Below are 23,652 nucleotides of genomic sequence, written 5' to 3' on the forward strand. Positions count from 1 at the left end.
TTACCTGAATCAAATGAACGGTGGGATTGCTTTGAGTGTAGGACTTTTTTTTTTTCCTTAAGCTGCTCAGCCACACTGAGCCAGAGGTGGTGTACATGTCACAAAGTGATGAAACCAGTCATCACACATCTGTCTGTCATCTTTTTTTTTTTTTCCCCTTTCTTTTAACAAAGAGTAAGATGTTTAAAAAACGAGTGAAAACATTAGTGTTTAAAAGAAAGCTTCGCCACCTTTCGGTTTAAACATGCGAGTTGAAAGGAACACTGATGTTACTGTTCGGTCAGTATCAACACTAATGATGAACGTGTTTCTTGGTTAAAGGTGTTTTTACCACTCTGTTCACTTAACGATGTTCAGAGAATTAAACAGCCAGCATTAAAACTACGAGTGCCGTAATGACTAATTATTTTTAACTAACTAATCATTTTATGAATCATTAAGCTGAAAGTCACAAGAGTCCAAGAAAAGCATCATCTGGGCTTTTCTTCAGAGAGAGAGAGAGAGAGTGAGGGAGAGAAACTGTCAGGAGAGAATCAATTAGCGCCCCTCTGATGTATGATCTCTCCAGGAAAATCAGCTTCATCAGGGGGACTTTGATAGATCTGATACAACAATCACAAAAAAAAAAAACTGGACTGAAGAAAATCTTTTGATATAGAGAATATCATTTCAAGAATAAAGGGTTCAAACCCTTTTTAAAAAAAAGTTTATGATCAATTGGACAAATGGACCATTAAATCTGTGACTAAAACAGAAGATAGAATTTGTAAACAAGCATAGGATCTGTACATAATCATGAAGTCGTGGCTTTAGTGAGTAAGGAAGACAACCGTTAGAAACCTTTCTATGTGTACGTCTCCCCACCCTCACGCTGTGATTATTCATTCAGAAACTTGCCTGTTTATTCCACATGATTTTTTTTTTTTTATAGGAGGAGCCAAAGAAAATCGTAACTTTTCAAAAAAAAAAAAAAAAAACACACAAAAGGCACTAGTTGAACTTTAAACTTTGCACAAAGAGAAGCGTCCCTCTCAGAGTCTGCCTGACTAAAGTTACATACCTGACATGTGACAGATGTGTAACACGAGTTCAACTTACGGAAATTGTATCGGGTACGTTTTGGCGGGACATTTCCCTCCGTGTGGACAACAACGTGCAGTAATTCAGCACTATACTTAAACACTGGAATACACACACACACACACACACACACACACACACACACACACACACACACACACACACACACACACACACACACACACACACACACACACACACACACACACACACACACACACACACACACACACACACACACACACACACACACACACACACACACACACACAGAGAGAGACAAACACAGACCTGTCAACTGTGAGTGAAACTGTGTGTTTGAAAAACGAGCTCTGACGTGCAGGATGACTCAGAGAGACAGAGAGATAATATGACAGAGGGACTAAGAGGTGCGTCAGACATGATTGTGCTTTTCGACGTACCTGAGTATCAGCTGACCTTGCATGTGAGCATGTGTGTGCACTCAGAGACTGCAAGCACATGGAAAGTTAACACTTTTGCTGGCTTGCTACTTGACTTTCCATTACACTAGAGAGAGGTTGTTTACATTTCACATTGTGCCACCGTGCTAAGAGACATCCCTGTGAAGATGAAGGTTCCATCCATGCCTCGTATGTTGTACACACATGGCTGGCCAAGCCTAAGGCTGGGGTCTTTTGAATGTATCGAAATCTTTTATTTTTATTTCATGACACAAAATGTCATTTATAACCAGCAAAACAATGGAAGTCCACCGTGCAAGTGTTATAAAATCTCGAGCAGAAAAATTGAATTGAACAGCATGAGAACAAACAGTCTGAACCTGCAGGTAAATCTAATCTCCTTCGGTTTGAGTTTTTGTAGCTGTCTTTTGTTATTGGAGGGGAAAAAAGTTGTGTACTTTCCCATACGAGTGTGCAAATAGGATTTGTTTGAGAGAAGAAGAAAAACAAACACCAGTTCACCCTTTAGGCAAATAGAGAAACTGTGAAAAAAACCACACAAAAAAAACCGAGGAGACTGTTTGGAACTCAAACATAACCTAAGTCCGTCAGCATTACAGATAACCTTGAGGCTCATGAGTCAAACCCTCATTGACAAACTGACAATGATAAACTACAATCAGTCAGTGAGGTCTGACTGGCTGCATATGAAAAATCTAATCTCTGATAATGAAGAAATGTAGACCTCATACTCAGTGAAAGAAAACAACATTGTGTTCTTTCTAAATGATTCCTGCAGGGAGCTTGTACGGGCTGGTCCCTTTATGACACCTGCTCTCTGTGACCACTTACTGGGATAGAGTTTCACCGCTGTTCTGACATGTTTTAAAGACGCACACAAACACTCGCATGTAAGTTTCATTACACTCTGTTCTTCTCCCTCCTTCCTTCTTGCCCAAAATCCATATCTCATCCTCTGTGTGTGTGTGTGTGTGTGTGTGTGTGTGTGTGTTCCTTTCTCTCTAAAGACAGGAAGGAGAGGTAATGTGGTCTGGGGGGGCCAAAGGACAAATTAACACTACTTAATGAAGGAAAACTTGACTCCTGTAATTAAAGTTAAGCAGCATCTATCTTTGGTGTGTGTGTGTGTGTGTGTGTGTGTGTGAGAGAGAAAGAAGGTGTATGTCTGTGGTTTGTGGAAAGGAAATATGGTTTAATCCAGAGGAAGTGTCAATAAGACGGGGATGTGCTAGGAACTGCCAAGAGTCATTATCTTCAAGCCGTTTCTCTTTCTTGAGAGCGCACGCACACGTGCACACGCACACACACGCACACACACACACACACGCACACACACACAGTCAGTTTCAGCTTGTTGTTAAGTTAATGACTCGTTCTCTCCCCGGTTCCTGTTGTTTAAACTGAGCCAATTCACAGTGCTAGACTTATTGACAAACAGCCAGGTATAGGCAGGAAGGCTCCCTCCCTATTTCACTGCTTTGGCTTCCTGGATTTAATCACCTCTACACACAAACGCACACAAACAGCAGACAGCATCAACAGACAGAATGTTTAACTGATTGTATTGTCTTACCCATGATGTTCATTAAAAAAAAGAATACCTTTCAAATCAGGGAAGTCTTTATACTAAATAAACTGGTGACTGACTTTACTCTTTGAAGAACTTAATATGGGTTAGTATTAATGTATCAACATTAGAGCCCCACCAATTAATCAGACAGCAGATAATATTGAAAATATTAGCGTATCCATATTGGCTAATTTTATTTACCAGTCAAATATAATTTCATTTCAGTTTTATTGTATGACACTAGCAGTTCTCTCTCTCAAGCGGAGTGCTGTATGGATGACAAAAAGCATTATCGCTCTCCACAGTGTCGAGCAGTGATGCACGCACATGCTCTGGAACTTTCCAGTTGAGTGGCCAACTTGTCTTCGTTGTTCTGTAATCTTTTCCACAAGTGTTTGACAACTGCATTCGAGGGATCAATGCAATAAATATATATATCATAAGACTGAACATCGATCAAAGAAAGAACTCAGCCAATATGTCGGTATTTGATTTTTTCCTTTTCCTAATATCGGTACTGACCCCAAAAATCCCCATATATGTCAGGCCCTAATCAGCATAGTCCTGAAAATAAAACAAGGCCATTTTAGACATGGTGTCAAGTTTCTTTAGCAAGTACAGCCTTATTGACCAAACAGATATTAATGGTACAACATTTAATACCTTCAACTGTCCAAACAAATAGTGCAGCTAACTTCTAAATGTCACTGTGTCATAGTTTTCATAATTTCATTCATATTTACTTGGCTTTTGATGTCGTGAAATTTAAAAAAAAAAAAAGAGTGTAACAACTAAACTGTAAGGATGTTCAGACAATGAATGTACGAAAAAAAATGTTAACAAATAAAACATTTTATTCAGTTATGCCACAGATTGCTGCTAATGACAAATAACAATAGGCTAAATGAGTGTAGCTTTCTTCAGGTCTCATATAGTAGACTGCATGAACATGTTGCTATTATTCCCACTTTTTAATTATTCAGTCAAACTTCCGGTGTGGGAATTAAAAAATATATATAACCGCTCCCCCCCCCCTTTTTTTAAAAGGTGCCAATGTCAGTCTTATTAATACAATCTTTCCGTATGTATTTTTTATAATTCTGTTTTCAAATTATACAACAAACAAATTAAAGAAGTGTAATCATTCTGAAATGTTACTTATTTGATACTTCAGCAGAGATGTTTTTGATGTGAAAGACCTGAAGTGTGCGTGTGGTAAAGGAAAGACAATCCCTGCCTGCGATGACTAATCCCAAGTGTACATGTTGTTTCCAAACTGTGCGGTTAAACATGGGTTTCAAATCAAAGACAGAGAGTCAAAACACTTAGAAACCCTGACTGCTTCATTTACTTTACCTGCTGAATCATCAGCTGGAGGGGAAGGAGAGGAGGAAAGGCGGGAGTAAATTGTTGACAAGTCCCACCAGTATGGCAGGTTATCGCGCTAAACCTGTCTCTCTTCCCGCCTCTCTTTTTTTCCCCTCGCTTGTCTTATCTCTTTCTGTTTTTTTTTTCTTCTTCTTTCCCCCCAATGCCCCCAGGGGAGCTTCTACCCCTCCCACTAACTGTTCCAAAGAAACATTAGCCCCAACTGATACTGAAAACCTTAAGTGTGTGAGTGCGTGTGTGTAAACTAATGAAGGTATGTCATCAACAACAAACAGACCCAGAGACTGGCTCCACAAAATCTGAACACACACACACACACAAAGTGCAGTCACGCTACTGATGCATGTGTCCTGCGGTAACCCAGGGAGGTTTGATATAACCCTGTCACTCCTCGTGACTAATAAAGATGACTAACACATGTACACACTCACGCACACAAAGTAGTCAGTACACACACTCAAGTGTCTCGGAGCTGTTTGTTTGGAGAGAAACAGCCTCTATGCTCAAGAGACTGAGACACATGCACACACGCAGCACATACACAGAGACACAGAGTTTATCATCAACTTGTTCTATCAACAGTCACGGCGTCTCTCTGACAATCCACGGGACATTGCAACACACTACCAACACTTGTAGGCAACTGGAACACAAGGAAGACTTTACAAGCAATGAGCAAACTATTTTCTCTATCACGGTTTTCTCTGCTCGTTTTTCAACACAAAAAGAGTGTTATCATAAAGCTACATTTACTGCCATGTTTCTTGCTCTTTAGTCGCTACCGACCAAGATCTTATCAGAAGACTTTATAGGAATCTTTTAAAGAGGGGAAACCTCCAGTACTTAGTATTGCTTTATTCATGTCGTTTTGCTAATTTGGAACACGCTAGCTAGATGAGTTTAGTTCCTGCTACCAAGGTATGTTTTAAACCCCGCCTCTTCAACTGCTTCCTGATTAGCCAAACGTGAGTCGTCGTTGCATATCAACTTCAAAAACATACATTTTAGAGCAATGTAGCGCCATACTTTAAACCAGCTTGCCCAACTCGTTCCATATTAAGGAAATGTAGAACATAAAAGGTAATAACAGTTGCGGTGGATTGCATTTTTGAAGAAAAAAAAAAGTGGTAAAAATGTTGTTTTCCTCAGATCAGACCTATACTTCAAGTTGTTAAAAAATAAGTTAAAAAATACAGAGGCCATCCAAAGACATCTCTGTCTTCAGTTGCTGTTTGTGTCATCTAAGTCAACGTTTTTGAATAAAATTCCTTCTTGGAAAAAGATAAAAACATTTTCCCAAATGACTCTTTCCCCTGAGGTCTTTTAGCAACAATCAAGGCAATATAAAAACTAAACGTTTCAAGTAATTGAAGATCATAAAATGAAGTCAGGTGCACTTAGAAGAATGTTTTTGCACTTTACAAGAGGTTGATCAGGTTCAACATTTTAAGAGGGGGAGAAGGAGATCAATCTGTTTTGCTTTGATGATCAGAAAAAATAGTTTTGTTGAAGGTTAGACTGCTTTCATAAATATCTGAACATGAGATCAAAATAACCCATGTTAAAAAGACACACAATATCTCTGATGTATAATGGCCTAAACCAACAAGGTTATGAGGTGAAATGAGACCGTTTGGTAACCAGATGCTCTTATGGAGATTAGATGAGGAGTGCTGGGTTCCCAGAGGTCAGGTTGGAGGTGAAGGGTCACTGTAGCAGTCAGCTACCGAGGTCTCACAGATTTATCATGTGTTGACCTATCCAAGTCTCCATTCCTTTGGGACCACACCTGTAACAGCTCCACGACCGATTTGTTTTTTTAACAAATGAAATTTTGCGTAAAAAAAAAAAAAAAAGCTAAGGCCCTGTTTACACGGAGACGCTGTGACAGTAAAATGAAACAGTTGAGTATCGGATTGGCGTATCGCAGCCATGCGAACGAAACGGAGCGGACTCTCTGGCTGCGATGACCTCACCACACCTCCCCCCATACATTTGGACATGCGCAGTAGTGGAGAACAAACATAAACAACAATGGCGGCGGATTCGCTACTGGCCGGGTGTGAGAACTACATTGTTTTCACTCAGGCAAGACCTGCCGTGTAGACGGTCTGTGCTTCGAATACGGAGTGGAGTCGTTTCGATGCGTTTCTGTCACAGCGTCTCTCGTGTAAACGGGGCCTAAATTTGGGTTTGGTTTTGGCCTGGCAGCATTACTGGTGTTTCCCCTACTTGATTGTAAGTGAGTGTGAAAAAGGGACCACCATGGCCTCAGATTGAATGGGTTTTATCAGAGGTCAGGATGACAAATAACCTCCAGGGAAACCAACGTACCACCCTGAAGGAAACCGCAGAAGGTCTGAGGGTCACTCAAAACCCAGCCTTTCAATATCATCTTTCCATTTCTTGTAACACGATGGCTAAATCCCCACCCCCCACCCAACCCCAACCTTACGTACCCGAAAGTTAAACATTAATACTCTCCTGCTCACATGCACAACCAATCCCCAACTCACGAATGTAGAGCTTTTCTTCTCTCGCTGTTTCATCTTTGGCCCCAGTGAATCGAACACAATCCTCGAGAGAAGTTGAGAAAAAGTCAGCTCAGATATAATGGCAAACTACAAAACAACTGTGGAAAATCCTCAGACCATGTTCACTCCCTCTGTAACAGACTTATTCCACCATAACAGGATTTTCTCCATACGTGATTACAGAAAGACTGCACGTCATTATGTGGTTTTAATGGATAGAACCAGACCGAAGAGGGTGTACAAAATATGGCCTGTTTTGGCAGACGAGGACAAATTAACCGTATTAATGAAATAATTATTCTACTGATTGTTCGAATTATTCACGGCAGGAAACAATTCAGTTACGACAACTTTGAAAATTCGTTATGCCATTTGGAGGAGAGTATGTTTAATGTAAGATTTCTCAGAGGATTTAGGGAAACTGGGAAACTGTCATTTAAAAAGGACAAAATGATTAACAAACAAGACCACAATGGCATTGTACGTGATATTAAAATACTGACATAAACCCTGCAGGGAAGATGGAAGAAACACTGCAAAATGAACAGACTTGCTTCACTATGTTTTCTTACTTTTCTGCACCACATCCACAGTCGGACTTAACCGGTGTGTCTTTCATAATGAGCACAATCTGAAGCAAAGCGGAATTGATTTCTTTTCCACCAGCTCATCTATACCTTTCAATTAGGGACACAGTCAGAAACCCTGATTTGCCATCAGATTTGATAAGTGTGAAGCTGCGAATTGACTTCCTGTGACAGATAATTTGGGCACTCAACCTTCAAGAGACCTTTAAACTTGAAACATGTTTCAGTGCAGAACAAATCCAATCCTTTGAATAACCTGTCGTATGATCACCAGCTTGAAAAACTGTCTTTTTTCCATTCTCCGAGAGCAGTGATTTGTTCACCATATTTGAAATACACACTGCATTTATAGTGTGACTTGATTTACTCCTTACATCATAGATTCCTTAGCATTGGTCTACAGTAAGCCTATAGTCATCTTTGAGAGTTGTTCAGATGAAACATTTGTAGATTCGATAGTGGTGACCACACGACTGTTTGCACGTAAACAACAGACGACCTTCAAAGCTCTTGCTGAAAATAAACATATCAGAGCAAATGGGTGCAGAAGAAAACTAAGAAAAGGACATTAACATCTGCTACCTTTCAGAGATGGCGTCATAGGTTCATAATAGAGCTCAAGATCCGCTGTTCTGAAGGATGTCAAGGAGGGAGGTCGGATGCGTGTATGTGTATGTGTGTTGGATTTTCCTGATAAGAAAGGCCAGAGGCACTTGACCCCTCGTGACCTCTGCCGAGTTGGTGGCATGAAGAGGTTTGTAAAGAGAAATACATTTGTCTTCTGCTACGTGTGTGTCAGCCAGATAAGCTCTGACCTCACACATACCTGCACAAGGTTCCTGTCTGTCACATTCTTTGAGGTGAACTTTATGTGGCTAAACAAAGGGCTAATTGTGTGAATCTGTTTTTAAAGACACCTGCATGTCTGAGTCATTAGCATAAACAGGCACAGACACACACAGGGCTTTGCCTTTCACCTTCAGTTGTTATGGTTTGCATGACTGCACCGGCGAGAAAAAGTGAAACAGTAAAAGCGTTTCAAGACTCTCTCATGTACGCGAACACGCACAGCACTGTGTGGGGCCTTGTACAAGAAAAAAAAGAAACAGCTTAAAACATCAACTTGGGGGTGAAAGAATGTAGCCTGCGGCTGGAATAAGACTACATTACAAGTGACACAACTAATAAAAGAATGTATCAATATGAGGTTCAAAGTAGGGGTCGACCGATATTGGTTTTTCAGGGTTGATATGGATACCGCTTATTAGCAGTTCATGACACAGATAACTCATGTTTGGAGCAGATAAAGCAGACGAAAACGTTTTCAGTCAAAATTTAGAATTTGTAATTCACAAACTTCAACCCAAGTCTCCGTGCGAGGAGACTGCTCCAGGCTGCTGTCATCTCAGCATGTCCGTGGCACCCAGGCATCAGTGTTGATTGACTATTGCTCGTGCGACGCCTAACCAATCAGGTAGTGTGGTGGGCGGGACAATAGGTGAGACAGAATGGTGAGTGAAAAAACACACCCAGAGGGAAAGACACCTGCAGGGGAGCTAAAGTAGCACATGTTTTATTTGATTACTTTGTATCTGTGACAATAAAATTAAATAATGATACAGAAAATCAGCAAAATGCAGAATGCCAGCCAGATCGATAATCAGTGAACCCCTCGTTCAGAGATGAAGCAAAAGTACCTGTTTTTTTTCTTTCTTTCTTCTCAAGATTTATTTGAGGAGTTTCATGCCTAAATTAAGACAGGACAGTGAAGAAGTCGGGGAAGGGAAAGCGCAATAGGTCAGACTTGTACTAGGGGCAGACATTACCCAAACATAATTCTGTTAAATAAATTCCAGCGTACCAACATTTTGTTCATCTTCACCATTGTGAAGTTGACACTAGCACAATGAAATAGAAAGAATTTAGTGCCAAACTCAGAAGATTTAAAAGAGTTCCGAAAATATATATTTATCAATTCATGAACACTGTGAATTAAAAAAGCTAGTACAATAAATCACAGGCACACACAATAGTTTCACTTTTTATGACACTTCATCACTTGCCATCTGTCTTTTAGTCTGTCAAAAAGATATCTGAACATCTTCTTACACACTCTTATCTGGAGACATGGTGCTTTAATACCACTTCCCTCAATACAAAAGGACTGTTTGTTTACGTTTCACACAGATAGACTCTGGCACACCCTAAAACTCTCTCTCTCTCTCTCTCACACACACAAACACACAGTGGGTGTTGTTTTTGGCCTGTCCAAAGCCTTGGCCTCTCTCCCAGACACTGACCTGCTCCCCAAATGGGAGCTGCATCCAAATGGGTCAGACCACTGGATGTGTGTGAGGATAGATTTCACACAACCAAACAACACCTGTGTGTGTGTTTGAATGTGTGTTTAACAGAACACAGAAGCCAAAAATTAAGTAACCACACAGTCGCACGTACACAAACCTCACAAAAGAGAGTAGCCAATGCAAACAAGATGAGATGATGCGTTGCCCTGCATGTGGCGAGCTTGTGTGCGTTGGTGTATGGTGGTTTTGTGTCTGCCATGAAAATTTGCCAAAGTGAGTTATTTTGGCTTGATCAGTGTCACAGTTTGAATCTATACTGCAGACTTTTACTCCAGACTCAACAACTGCCTTGCAGTGCAGTGTCTGTTCAGACACACAGAAACGGTAAGCATCTGAGTCAGTGTTTAGCAAACACAGAAGTATCACTCCTCAAGTCAAAGTCCCCTTAAAAGGAATATATAAAGGAATGTCGATGACAACGACTCTATTGGACGTCCAATCAGATGTCTTTCCTGCTTCACGAAAAAAATGGGCACAGACAGGTTAGACTCAGGTTTCCACTTCCTGACTTGTTATTCTTACACACACGCACACAGAGCACCATTTATAAAAAAAATAAAATAAAAAAACAAACAACACTTTCTTTTCATGTATTTTGTGACATCAGGCTTTTGTGTACATTTTGCTGAGCTGTTTTTTTTTTTTATCCCAGCTTTTGTTGCTACTGTCTCTAGCGTACCTCACTAGAGACAGCTCGAGGAATGGTTGGAAGTGTGTGAGAGAAAGACAAAGTGTGTCAGAGTGATCTTATACCACTCTGACACACACATACAGAAGAGTGCATTTAAAGTTATTCTCCAACGTTTTCAGGCTTCATGTAGCTGATTGGTTCAATGAACTCTTTCCACGAAGTCAAAAAGAAACATGTTTTGATGTAGACGTCTGTGCAGCGACCTATATAAAGATTTTACATTTGATATCAAAGCCTGACCTACATGAAGCTGTAACATGAAATCTATTGATTGCTGCAGCACATGGATCTTATCCGCTCAGAGCCAACTCTATGTTAACAAAATGACCTTAATCTGCAACATCAAAAAGACATGTATGCCAACATATAGATATTAATATGGAAGACTTATAGATGGGAAGCAGGCCAGCAGATTTCAGGAGTGAAAAGTTCATACTTCATTTCGCAGCGTTCAATGTGCTGAATAAGATACAGAATCTGATGATGATGGAGATATTGATGGGAGTAAATCCATGTCCATCAAATGATTTGACTTTCTAAAGCACATACTTAGTAAGGCTTCAGTGATGTGTACCAAAGTCCCTGACATGTATAACAAAAATAAGCAGAAAGACCCTATAGACTACTAATCTTAAAACATGAACGATGTCATTTCATTTTCCAGGAAAGGACGGTGAAAAGTAAAGTACACAATTACATGTTGGATATACAATGGCATACATAAACATCCTTCTTCTAAATCTCACGATAACACCGAGAGACTTAAGGCAGAAATGTGACCCACTCTTCTTAATATGAATCCCTTCACAGGGTATTAACGGAGCATCAATTCTACATATATCCTCCCTCCCACATGTGCATTGCCATAATTAATCATTCTCAAATTCTATGAAAGATTATCCTTCATACAGTAAGAGATTATTCATTTCTTATCTTTAGCACCGTGTCACAGGGTCAAATCCATGCATTATGGGCATGTATCTAAACTGTGGATTTCTTTATGGGGGCTGGGGGGGAATATTTAATCAACATAAGGAGCAGGGTGTGTCAGGGTGTGCTTTTTTGTGTGAAGAAAAGAATATTCTACAATCAAGGCTCAAGCTACCAAAAACTGTTTCTTTGTAGATGGATAGATGGATGGATAGGCATCAAGTTATGGAGCTGTGTGCACACATGTATTAGCTCATGTTTTCACTTTAGAGGTTATTTACAAAGATATGCTGAATGAAATGAGGTAGTAGAGAAGTAAAATACAAAAAGGCACATTGTTGTTTCCTAACATGCAAAATACTCAACATTGAAGTTTTGTGATTGGGTTAATGGTCCTGATCCAGTCTTACCTCTCTTTGAGGAAGTCCACCACTCTCTTGAAGTCATCGATGCAATATTCTCTCTTCATGTCCATGAGGACGCTGTCTGAGGCTGACTGCACGGGAACGTGAAGGAAGGCGTAGACGCGAGGATGATTCAATATCTTTGCCATCTCCTGATGGGGGAAAGAGAAAACAGAGAAAGAGGAAAAATGAGAGGTTTGATTTTCAAATGCATGGAAAGGAACTACAGAAGGACACAATGTTTTCTAATGGCATAGAAGTGCCCCCCCCCCAAAAAATAGCCTTATTTTATTTTTGGGCCATTATTGCCATTAGTGGAGAGGAGGGCTGAAGAGAGACAGGGAACAGTGGGAGGGGAGATTAGGAGATTGGGAGATGACACGCAGCAAAGGGCTGAGGTTGGATTCAAATTTACGTGGCTGCGACGAGGACTGAAGCCTCTTTACATGAGGTCAACAAATAACCGCTAGGCCATCCGACGCTTCAGAAAAAAACAAACCCAATGTGACATATCTAAACCAACTGGCAGCAAGTTTAATCAATAAACACGAAGAGCTTGGACATTCAAAAAAAACAAGAAAAAAATCATCAGAATTCAACTACTACATATACTACATCCTTATGGAACTGAAAGTATGTTATGTTTATTATCAGTAATCTTTATTAAAATGATTTATCAACTCTTAGAACAGCATTTTTATGAGACTGACTGAACATGTAAGAAATTAATGTAATAATTATAGTGAACAAACCAAGGACACAAGGGCAGATATTCTGAACAAGTGATGTCCATGTGCCGCAACCTCCCTGCGATGTGCTCTGTGACAATAAGGTTAGTTCATTCAAACAGACATCTCTGATGAATTGGTTTGCTGCTGGCATTGAATATGCTGAAGGTTCCATTAACATTCCTGTCTCCCTCTGTACTGTGTTTTTTTTTTTTTTGCTCCAGACCTCTAAAAGAGACGGCCTCTTTCTCTAATTTTTATTTCACTATTTGTGTGAGGGAAAGACAAGAAAAGCAGCTCAGAGAATTCACTGTGTACCTACGAGATGTAAAGTCCAAAGAGTCAAGGCTGCACCAGAGGGAGTTCTTTATGTCTGAAAAGTCAAGAGCTTTTACTGAAGCATCCAGGTCCACATCTCAGAACAAAAACGGTGAGTGCAGGAAAAGAAAAATACATCAAGTCTGTAATTATCTCAGTAAGGTTTTTCAGCCACAAGGTTCCCCTCGGTTTTCAGTGGGAGAGTCAAACAAAAGCTGGTCGTTTGCTGGCCATAATGTCTGCAATTTTTTAATGATGAAAAAGCAGGGTTTTTAAGTTAATTGCACTGTTGTTTAAAAATTCTTGACTTATGGACAATTTTATGGACAATTTGACGTGACATAAAAATCCCTCTATAAGATCATGATCATCATTTCAGGGGAGAGGAAGAGCCATTCATATCTACATTCTTACATTTCAAAATGATAACATTCAAAGTTCTTACACTGAAGGATGTCTCGACTCAAAGGTTAGATCACACTCCAAGGGCATTCACTTGATTTTGTTAAAGACTCATAAGTGATACATTATTCTTATAATGGTGATGAGTGTCATTTTAAGAAATAAGGAAAATGTTAAATTGTCTATTAAGCTCAGTGTCTAGAGAAAGTCAAGATCAAAAGCTGCACTCTGCATTGTCTGAAAATTTGTGAAAAACTATAACTGTGAAATCTCTACAAAGAAAGCAGTTTTTTTTTATCAATTCATTTTAAACACTGATTTAATCAATACAAAAAGGCTTCTTGGTTTGATTCCATTACCACTTTCATTTTGTTACTAAAAGAACTCTAAAGACTATAGATGTGGACTCTTTCTGATGGACATAATCAGGATGTTATCATTACCCGGCTGATCCTCACAAGGAGGAGAATGAGAAAAAAGACAAGGGAAGAAGAAATTATTTAATGATTGCCTACAAGAATATGCTGATTGCAGTCCGTCTTCTCAATTAAGACCTATTTTACACCGTTCCCTACTTCATACATTGTAAAGAAAAAAAAGAAAAAAAGAGCGTGTGCTCGTGTGTGAGCACACAGCTCAGTTGCAGTGCACCACAGGGGGTTGACGACTAAGAAGCTCCAAATTAGAAAGAATTAATGTGGTTGAAAATGGAGCTTGATTGGTGACAGAAATCAGATTGTTGCTTTGTGTGTGTGTGTGTGTGTGTGTGTGTGTGTGTGTGTGTGTGTGTGTGTGTGTGTGTGTGTGTGTGTGAGTGTGTGTGTGTGTGTGTGTGTGTGTGAGATATATATATATATATAGAGAGAGAGAGAGAGAGTAGTAGCACGGGATGGTGCAGGATGCAGTTATGTGCTTTTAGCGCTTTAGAATACTAAATCGGTGATATGCACGTTATCATTTTGACTTTACACAAATGACTTGATGTTGCCTTTTCTCAATATTAGACAGACAACGCGTAACACATCGTATGGTAATGTTCGAAATGATTTGATAACCATATAATGACTGACAATATAAACTAAACTTTGTTTTGTGTGTGTTAGGAGAAGGTGCATGTGTGAACGCTACCAGCCACAGTTATCACTTTGACTTCATCCGGAGGGTCTCCGACCAGAACCCTAGAATTTTTATGCAGCAAGTTCCAGTGAGATGATGTGAGAATGCAGCAGAACATTTTCGAGAATATTCACCTCGAGCCAACAGGATGGAGTGTCTTCATATGCTGTGATTGCGGCACGTTGCATAGAGTGTATGTTTGCTACTTCTACGATCTCTAATTAAACGGCTGCATTGTCTTCTGTTCTCTGCTCATTCGTTGAGTGTGTGACTGTTGAGCTAAACGTAACATTGACATAAAGGCAAATGTTCTCATTATAGCTTTGTATGGTGGACTCTGTTGCTCCATCTGCTACTTCCACGTCCACGTGCAAATGTGAAAACAGTTATAGATTAGATTACATGTTACCTGGGCGCTGTTCGTTTGGAGAAAAGTTCATAAATGTCCCTTCTAGAAATATCTTGGCACAGTGTAACGTTCAATGATGCTCCAGTCTCATCCGGTTCACTGAGGATGATAACTCTACAATGACTGGAACAGAGCATCCTCATTGTGTGTGTGTGTGTGTGTGTGTGTGTGTGTGTGCATGAATTCCTAAATGTGTGTTGCAGGGGTGAATGGGGTCTCAGTGGATGGCACGCTAGTTTGAGTAGCAGGGCACTGATGATGGCAGCTGGCGATTAATCTATAAGGGGAGGGCTTTCCATTCACCCAAGCCATTTATCACGTGTTTTTGTCAGACTGACAGAGCGTCCCATCCTCCAATGATTATACATTACACTGATATGAATCTCTTTTGTTGCCAATCCCACTGGAGTTGAGGCCTTTTCAGTGTTTGACTGCTGCTGACAGACAGTTTAGTGAGTCTGAAGGGAAAATGATGCTGTGATGAGGAAGATATCGCCCTGCAGTGCCTGGTAGCAAAAAAAAAAAAAAAGTGCTGCTTAGATGGGTCGGCTCCTCGGTGAAAATAACCAGTTCAAAGACAAATTCAAAAAGCTTGATTAGAACAATCAGAAAGTGGTCCCTGTGGGATTTTTATTTTTTTTTTGGCAGTAAAGCATAATAATATTTTTTTCCTCCATGATACTCTATCCCTCCCCCATTAAGCTTCTCTATATTATTTACAAAAACAGAAACACAATCCTTTCAACTCAGACACATTCATTACAAAATGTATTTGTTAACTGTCTTAGCATGAAGGATCTGTGACCTAGCCCCTTAAATCCTATATATAATCCTTTATATACTTGAATTTCCCTCGGGATCAATAAAGTATCTATCTATCTATCTATCTATCTATCTATCTATCTATCTATCTATCTATCTATCTATCTATCTATCTATCTATCTATCTATCTATCCATCCATCCATCCATCCATCCATCCATCCATCCATCCCCTGCAAACTATGTTCCTCAATCATATAATATACATTTCAATATAAGGATTTTGTCTGATTCCCACTGATCTGATTCAACTTTTATCGTCAATTAAATACCTGTTTTAAGCTGAGAGCCCACAAAAAAGAAATGTAGGATAATGTACTCTGTAAACTGTAGATGACTCACAAACACATTCACTTGCAAACAGATGTTAATCATGTACGGTATACTTTGAGATGTACTGTAACTCCTGCCTGCAAAATAATCCTTCAAACTGTTTTTCTTGAATGTTTTTGGCTGTAATAACTGTGTGTGGAAGAATTATTCTTTTTAGATTTTTTAAAAGGTATTTAACCTGTGGTCGATAATGTTGTGTCAAAGCTGTGGCCTAACCGTTTTCAATCATTGCAATTTTCTTAAAGACAGCAAAAATGTAGTAACAATGTCAGAATTTCAGGGGTCTTTAATTGGCAGCGTGTACTGTAGATCTGAATGACGGAGTCAAGGCATGCAGGAGTTTTTTTTTTTTCTTTCTCCTTCTCTTTTGTAAGAAAGCAACAGAGATTTGAATTTGATTTGCGCTGTAAAACAAGTGAAGGGAGTGATAATCATTGCTTTGGATTGGATGAAGAACAGTCATGCTGCCACTTCTTGAATCATATGCAGAGGGTTGAATGTTCAAACTGGGGGGGGGGCATGCAAGTAGGGAGTTGCAGTCGTCTATGCGTGATATTAGGAATGCTTGTATCAGGAGCGGCGTACTCTGTTGTACAGGGTAAATTGTCCACAAAGTCTCACGTTTAGTTCTCTTCATCAAACTGGGTATTTAACTTTGCTGCACAGAGGGACTGGATGGGATGACAGGAAACTAGTCAGTCAATTTTGGTCTAATCATTATTAGTATATCGTGCAAGACATTTTTACATTGTATGGATTTAATAAGGACCATCATAATTGCATCATTACATCACACGCTAACACAGCTGGCCCCCAAGAGTGCCCACCATGTAGACAGACAGGGTTCCCGTCTGGTTCAAGTAAACATCTGAAATAAATCCAGCACGAGTAGAACCCAAACTACACACACACACACTGACAAACATAAAGACAAACGTGCACATCACAGAGCATTAACAGGGCTCACCCAGGGGAGTCTGGAGAGAAAATGATTCTACAAGCTGTTCCCTGGATAATAAGTCAGGTCCCCTTGTGTGTACACTGACACACACAAACACTCTCTGAGAAAACTGTGTTCTGCAACAGACAGAGAAAGTGAGCTCCCAATGGTACTAAACATTTCAAACACTTCAGACTGCACTCAACCCTCGAGGGTATGCAGAGCCTGCAGCACCTCACACAGCGCAGATACAATCTACGTAGCGCACAGTAAAAGGGAAATTAGGTGCATTGCATGGTATTCAGAATGTCACACTGTGTTGTTTGCATCAACTAAGGGAGGAAAGTAAGTACACAGTCTTACACTTTCCATAAAGAGTTCTCACCATTACAGCTTTGCCAGAGGTGGTTAGCAGCAACTTCATAGTGAAACACTTCAACAGAAGCTAATCAAATATGCAAGAAACATCTTTGTGAATGAATATTTCCGACAGCTCTGTACTACATTGTGAAAATGCAATTAAATCATTGCAACTGTAGCAGTCCTTTTTTTTTAAGCCACTGAGAAACTCTTAAGCCATAAGAAGAGGAACAACAAAGATCAGTTTTAAACTGACAGCAGGACTTTTAATCTCCATCCGTCTGAGCGCATAATTCAGCTAAGTTATTCAGCAAGCACAATTCACTGCAGAGAGTCAGGGCTCATCATTCAGGAGCACATCAGAATAGCTTCACCGTGTGCATTCATTTGGTGTCGGGTCCCTCTCACAATGCTACATTAGGCCTCTAATGTGAAGAGGCTCCCAAAGGCTTCATTAAAATGAAAATGGTCTGAGAGGGTGTGTCTGAGTGTGCGCCCGTACAGCTGTGCTTGTGTGCACGACTGAGTGTGAAGGTGAAAGATGTGTGTGGGGACGTTTCCGTGCGAGAGTCTATTCAAGTGACTGAATGGTTGAGTCCTACTTATGAAAAACATCAGCCGATGCACAAGGTAGAGTTTTCAGGCGTTACAGATATTTGGTAGTTTGTCATCCTGCTTGAGGCCCGGTGCGGGTTCATCGAACTGAGAAGTGGAACAAAAGGCTCACGGTTTCTAGAAAGTAAATGTTTATAAAGAGCGAAGAAATGGAACTCATTTTGTGTCATCTAAAGTCACAATGTCATAAAGTAGTCAAGAACATAGAATAGAGTAGATGTGATTGATAAATATGTTGTGATTGTAGTTTAGTTTAGTTTAGTTTATTAGTTTATTTGTCAGGGACAATGTACAAAATACATTAATCTTTCGAAAATATGCTTTGTACCAGATTTAGCGAATGCTAGTTTCCATCTGCTGTCCCCGGGCAGGTGCACACAGGATTAAAACATGACATTACAAATAACTGTCAGTAGCACAAAACAAATACATGCAGTAGTCATTTAAAAGCAGTAGTCATTTAAAACTAATCAGATGGTTTCTTTTCCAGAAAACCATCACAGCCTAAAAACTGTTAATTAATTAATATTTTAAGTTTTACGTTTTTTACTATGTTAATTAATATTAACACAGTAAAAAACTTTAGCAACAAAATTACATGCGTAAAATTTAAGTGCGCTGATGCTGACACAGCTGATTATTGAGAAGGTGTTTCTTTAGGTTTCTAGAGAAGTTATTAAGATCCACAGACAGCTTCAGACTATCAGGAAGTTGATTCCATTGTTGAATAGATTTAAATGAAAAGGCTGTCTGTGCAAATACAGAGGACCTCTTTGGGACGGCACAGTTTCTGCGAGTGGTGGAGCGGGATGTTCGGGTCGTTTGTTCAGAATAAAGTTTTATGAATTCTTTCATTGAGGGTGGAGCAGTATTGTTAACAATTTTGAAAACGGTTCTTAGATTTGTATATTGAATTACATTGTCAAAACTTAATACGTTATATTTATTGAGAATATTGCAGTGATGATGGCGAAGGGCTTTTCTATCAAGCACCTTTAATGCCTGATTGTAGACAGATCTGAGTTGTTTGATTGTGGTCTCATTGGCCTGAGACCAACAGGACAAACAGTAGGTGATGTGTGAAGAGATCATGGCATTGAGATACATGAAAGATGCTTCAGTAGTCAAGCTATTCCTAATGTGTCTAAAGGTGGAGATATTATATTTAATGGAGTTGCACATTCTTTTAATGTGTTTTTTAAAGCTCAGAGTTTGGTCCAAATGGACACCTAGATATTTTATCTCTGTCACAATGTTAATTTTTTGTCCATTAATATAGATGTTAGGCATATCTTTGGCTTTATTGGACTTAGTGAAATACATTCCAACTGTTTTTTTAATATTTAAGGTCAAGCAAGAAGATTTAAGCCAGTTACTTATTTTGTCCATGGCTGAGGACAATTTAGTGGCTACTTGCTCCATGTCCTTCCCATGTACAAAGATGACAGCATCATCTGCATACATAATGATGTCTATGTCTTTGCACACAGCCGGAAGATCGTTGATGTAAATGCTGAACAACAAGGGTCCCAGGATTGATCCTTGTGGGACCCCAGTTGTGCAGGGCTTCAGTGAGGACAATGCGTTATTTACCCTCACACACTGCATCCGATTTGAGAGATATGATTGTATCCATTGCAATGTCTCCATGGACAGATTATACTTAGAAAGTTTGGACAGGAGGACACAGTGGTTTACCGTGTCAAAGGCTTTTCGCAAGTCCAAAAACACAGCACCCACCGTGCCCCCTCTGTCCAAGCTGGCCTTTATGTTTTCTATCAGGTAGCAGCAGGCTGCATCAGTGGAATGGTTACGTCTAAAACCAAACTGCATTGAATGCAAAAAGTTATTGCAATTTAGGTGATCGGTTAGCTGCTCTACGATTGCTTTTTCAAGAATTTTGGATGCCACAGGCAATATACTAATAGGCCTGTAGTTGCTTGTTTCATTTTTGCTTCCAGATTTGTAAATTGGGGTTATGACTGCTGTTTTTAAGACACTGGGGAATACACTCTCATCAATAGATTTATTTACAATATGAGTTATAGCTGGTGTTAAAATCTCCCTGTGTTTTTTAATGATAGAGCTGTCAAGTCCCCAGAAATCTTTAGCTTTTGAGTTAGATAAGGACTGTATTATTTTATCTGTTTTAGAATATTCAATGTGTTTGAAACACAAAACCTCAAGAGTGGAGGGCTGAGGTGGTGAGCAAGGGTAAAGCAGTCCAGGAGTGTGTTGGATAATTTCATTCACTGAATCAATAAAATAATCATTAAAATAATTTGAAACTGTTAGACCATCCTTGTGGTATTCATCATCTATTTTTAGCTCTATTATTCCACTTTTAGTTTGCATCTTTCCAGTTAGTTTGTCTATAGTTTGCCAAAGTTGTTTAGAATTGCCTTTTGCTTGTTTGATTAAATTCATAAAAAATATTGCTTTTGTTTGTCTTAAATGTTGGGTAACTTTATTTCGAAGTCCATTATAGATCAGGCGATCAGTTTTAAATCCCGTTTTAAGGGATTTTTTTAATGCTGAATCTCTAGTTCTCATCAATTTCCATAGATTATCATTTAACCAAGGTAGAGGGATTTTGCCTTTAGGCTTTACCTTTTTCACTTTAGAATGTTTAGAAACAAGCTGTTGAAACATATTTATCAGGTCACTAGAAGCTGCATTGCTGTCTTTATCATTTACCATTTGGGACCAATTTACCTTTCTTATTTCATTATCAAACATCTCGATATCTTTCCTGGGGATATAGGATACAGATTCATTAGAGTCAACCATATGTAAATTTCGGTAGCGCGCTTTTGACAGTTTCCTTGAAACTAATGTTAAATTATGATCAGAAAGACCTGTTATTAAATTGTAAACTTTACCAATACGGTCAGCTTTGTTTGAAAAGACTAGGTCTATGAGTGTTTGAGAAGTCTTAGTGATCCGAGTTGCTTTTTCAATCATTTGTGTAAAATTGCACTTTTGAGTAATCTCCTTTAGTTTTTTTCTACCATGTTTATCGAGCCAGTTTATATTAAAATCCCCCATGAGAAGTATTTCTTTAGCATCACATTTTTTAAGGATGTCAGTTAAATGATCAAAAAATACATTATTTGATGTCGGAGGCCTGTACAAAATAAGAACAGCAAATGACATTTCCGGGGAAAGCCTAATTTTTATCCCCACACATTCCAGAGCATCTCCCACTGATTCCATTTGTAAACACTGAAAACTGTCCTTGACATAGATCATTACTCCGCCCCCTTTGCCATGTCCGCGGTCACGCCTGTAAATGTTGTAACCTGGAATATGAACAGCACTATTTGAGGTTGTGGGTTTTAGCCAAGTCTCAGAAAGACACAAGAAGTCAAGGTTGGAATGTGTCAGCAACTGTTCAAGTTGTTCAGATTTTGATACAGCACTTCTTATATTTAGGTGTCCCCCAAATACACCTTTAGGTTTAACCTTTGGGTCCCAGAGTACTTTGGCGTGGTTAACAGTCTGAAATAGTCTGTATCTCTGTTGTTTGGTGACGGCGTTTGGGTGACACGGTATGATTGGATGAGACGAGCGCACCAAGTCACGTGCTGCTCCAACTTTCTCCACAGCACCACTCCGTTTGTTTATCCCAGTGTCCGGAGAAAGTACATCTGTGCGTGGTGTCTGTGCAAAAGCACCCGACAGGATCTCATTACGCAATGTCTCGGTACCGTCAGGGTAAGGCGCATCTAACTTTACCGAAGGAGAAAGTTGCGATGTAACAAGTCTATCCTCCACTGTGCCTAGTGTAGATGGCAAGCAATTTTGTCCGTTTGTTTGTGTGTGCTCGTAAGGGTAACTCACTGCGAGCGTGGCTGCAGATCCACACATGAGTGTAACGCCGTTAGCTCCCGCTAGCTCTTCCCTACCGCCAGGTCCGGGGTTTAGATGTATATCCCCGCACAGTAGGAGTAAAGTGCACAGCAAGGTTGAAACAGCTGATCCTCGGCGGCGTTTATCAGAACGGGAGCTGATCGACAATGGCACAACTGCGCGTCCGTGTTTTAGAACAGATGCGTAAATGGCGTGTTTACTCCATGTGTTGAAAGGTGGTACGTGGCGCATCACGCTGTGATTCGACCGGCTGCAAAGAGCTTGCCAGTCACTCCACGTTGACAGTAACACCGCGGCAAGCACACACAAGGCAATAACTACATACTGATTTGTATTTAGTCGCCCACTTTTTCTCAGATAAGGCAACTGTGACTCAGCATCAGGTCCACTGTTTTTTGATGATTTTGGCGACTCCTCAGAACGTATTAAGGAAGGTGAGCTCGCAGGACCTGCCAACCTGCAGCCTCTACCTGTCGCCATCTTGATCAAGCGAACTCACTTTGAGTCAACAAACTGATCAGCCAGTGAGTTTGCCATTTTAAAAAAAACATAACTGGAAACAATATTGTCCATTGTAATGTATATTACCAATATTATTAATGGACACATTTCTAAGACATTTAGACATTTAGTGCTCGACATTCAGTGGACCTGAATGCATTTTAGCTTCTGTTTGCTACATTTTTTTATTTATCTGAAAATTTGTATCGTAGCTCCATGAAAACCAGTTCTTAGAACGATGTTACGACACTAAAATGGACCTTTTCTCTTGCCTCTGACTGTATTTGTGAGAGCCTTTTTTTCGGACTGTTTAACAGAGCTTGCTATGGAGAAAATGTGGACAGAATATCTGATGAATTTCCAGTCAAAGTGAGATGAGCTCTGTGGAGGATGTTTAATGGACAACCGCTGCTTCATTCATCTCAGGCTGAATGATTGCTGCGTACGAGTAGGCTACTTTCACACCTCATTTACGGAGTCTGCTCCCATGCTAGATTCAATCACACACTCAGTCTTGCACGACCTCATGCACAGGTATCCGCATGCACACGACGCGCTCCTTGTATGATAAGATGACCTACTGTTTCACGTTTGAAAGCCTGTTGCAATTTATAGATACGCCGCTGGACAGAAGGAAGGACAGGCCGATGGACAGGCCGATACAAAATGTCACCAACGTGGAAAAAAACAACACAGTGGCGTTGGGAAAGGCATTTTTCTTGCAACATCTCAGGTAAAAAATGTCCAATGTGGCTCCATGCAATCAACTAAAATGTCAGAGACAAGTGGCCTGTGAGAGATGATTGGGCGCATAAATGCTCCAATCAGCAAATGGTGGTATGAGGCTGTCTACAACTGTCAGGAAAAAACAGGCTGCACGAGGACAAAAGTGTGTGTCAGAGGTAGATGGTGCAAAAGCAAAGATCTGGATAAGTATGTGTAAGAGAGGGTAATCTTTTAGGGGGAAGTGGAGAGGTTACCTGGCCTTCTCAGCTTCAATCACAGCTATTCAACGTGATGCTGCCGTGTAAGTGCTGACATTCTTAAATACTTTTGGAGATTTGGCCTTCATAAATCGTATCATCTGCTTTATATCTGTGATTACCGGCATCATGAGAGGGATGGGAGAGAAGAGGCAGAGGACACAGGGGAGGGACAGTAATTAAGAAAAAAAACAAGAGTTTAAAGATGCAGGAAGACGAAAAATAATGCAACCATTTTCTTTATTTTTTTTAAGAATTG

At 39.9% G+C, this 23,652-nt stretch overlaps 1 protein-coding gene across 1 annotated transcript in view; it reads right to left on the reverse strand.

The window, feature by feature from the left end:
* Positions 1-23,652, reverse strand: part of cdkal1 (CDK5 regulatory subunit associated protein 1-like 1) — a 216,971-nt gene that overhangs the window by 67,611 nt on the left and 125,708 nt on the right. Inside the window, exon 10 of the mRNA XM_079344989.1 lies at positions 12,001-12,146. Within this exon, the coding sequence (XP_079201115.1) occupies positions 12,001-12,146 (146 nt within the window). The remainder of the gene's footprint in view (positions 1-12,000; positions 12,147-23,652) is intronic.

The sequence above is a fragment of the Symphodus melops genome (assembly GCF_947650265.1).
Source record: "Symphodus melops genome assembly, chromosome: 5".
Classification (NCBI taxonomy): Eukaryota; Metazoa; Chordata; class Actinopteri; order Labriformes; family Labridae; genus Symphodus; species Symphodus melops.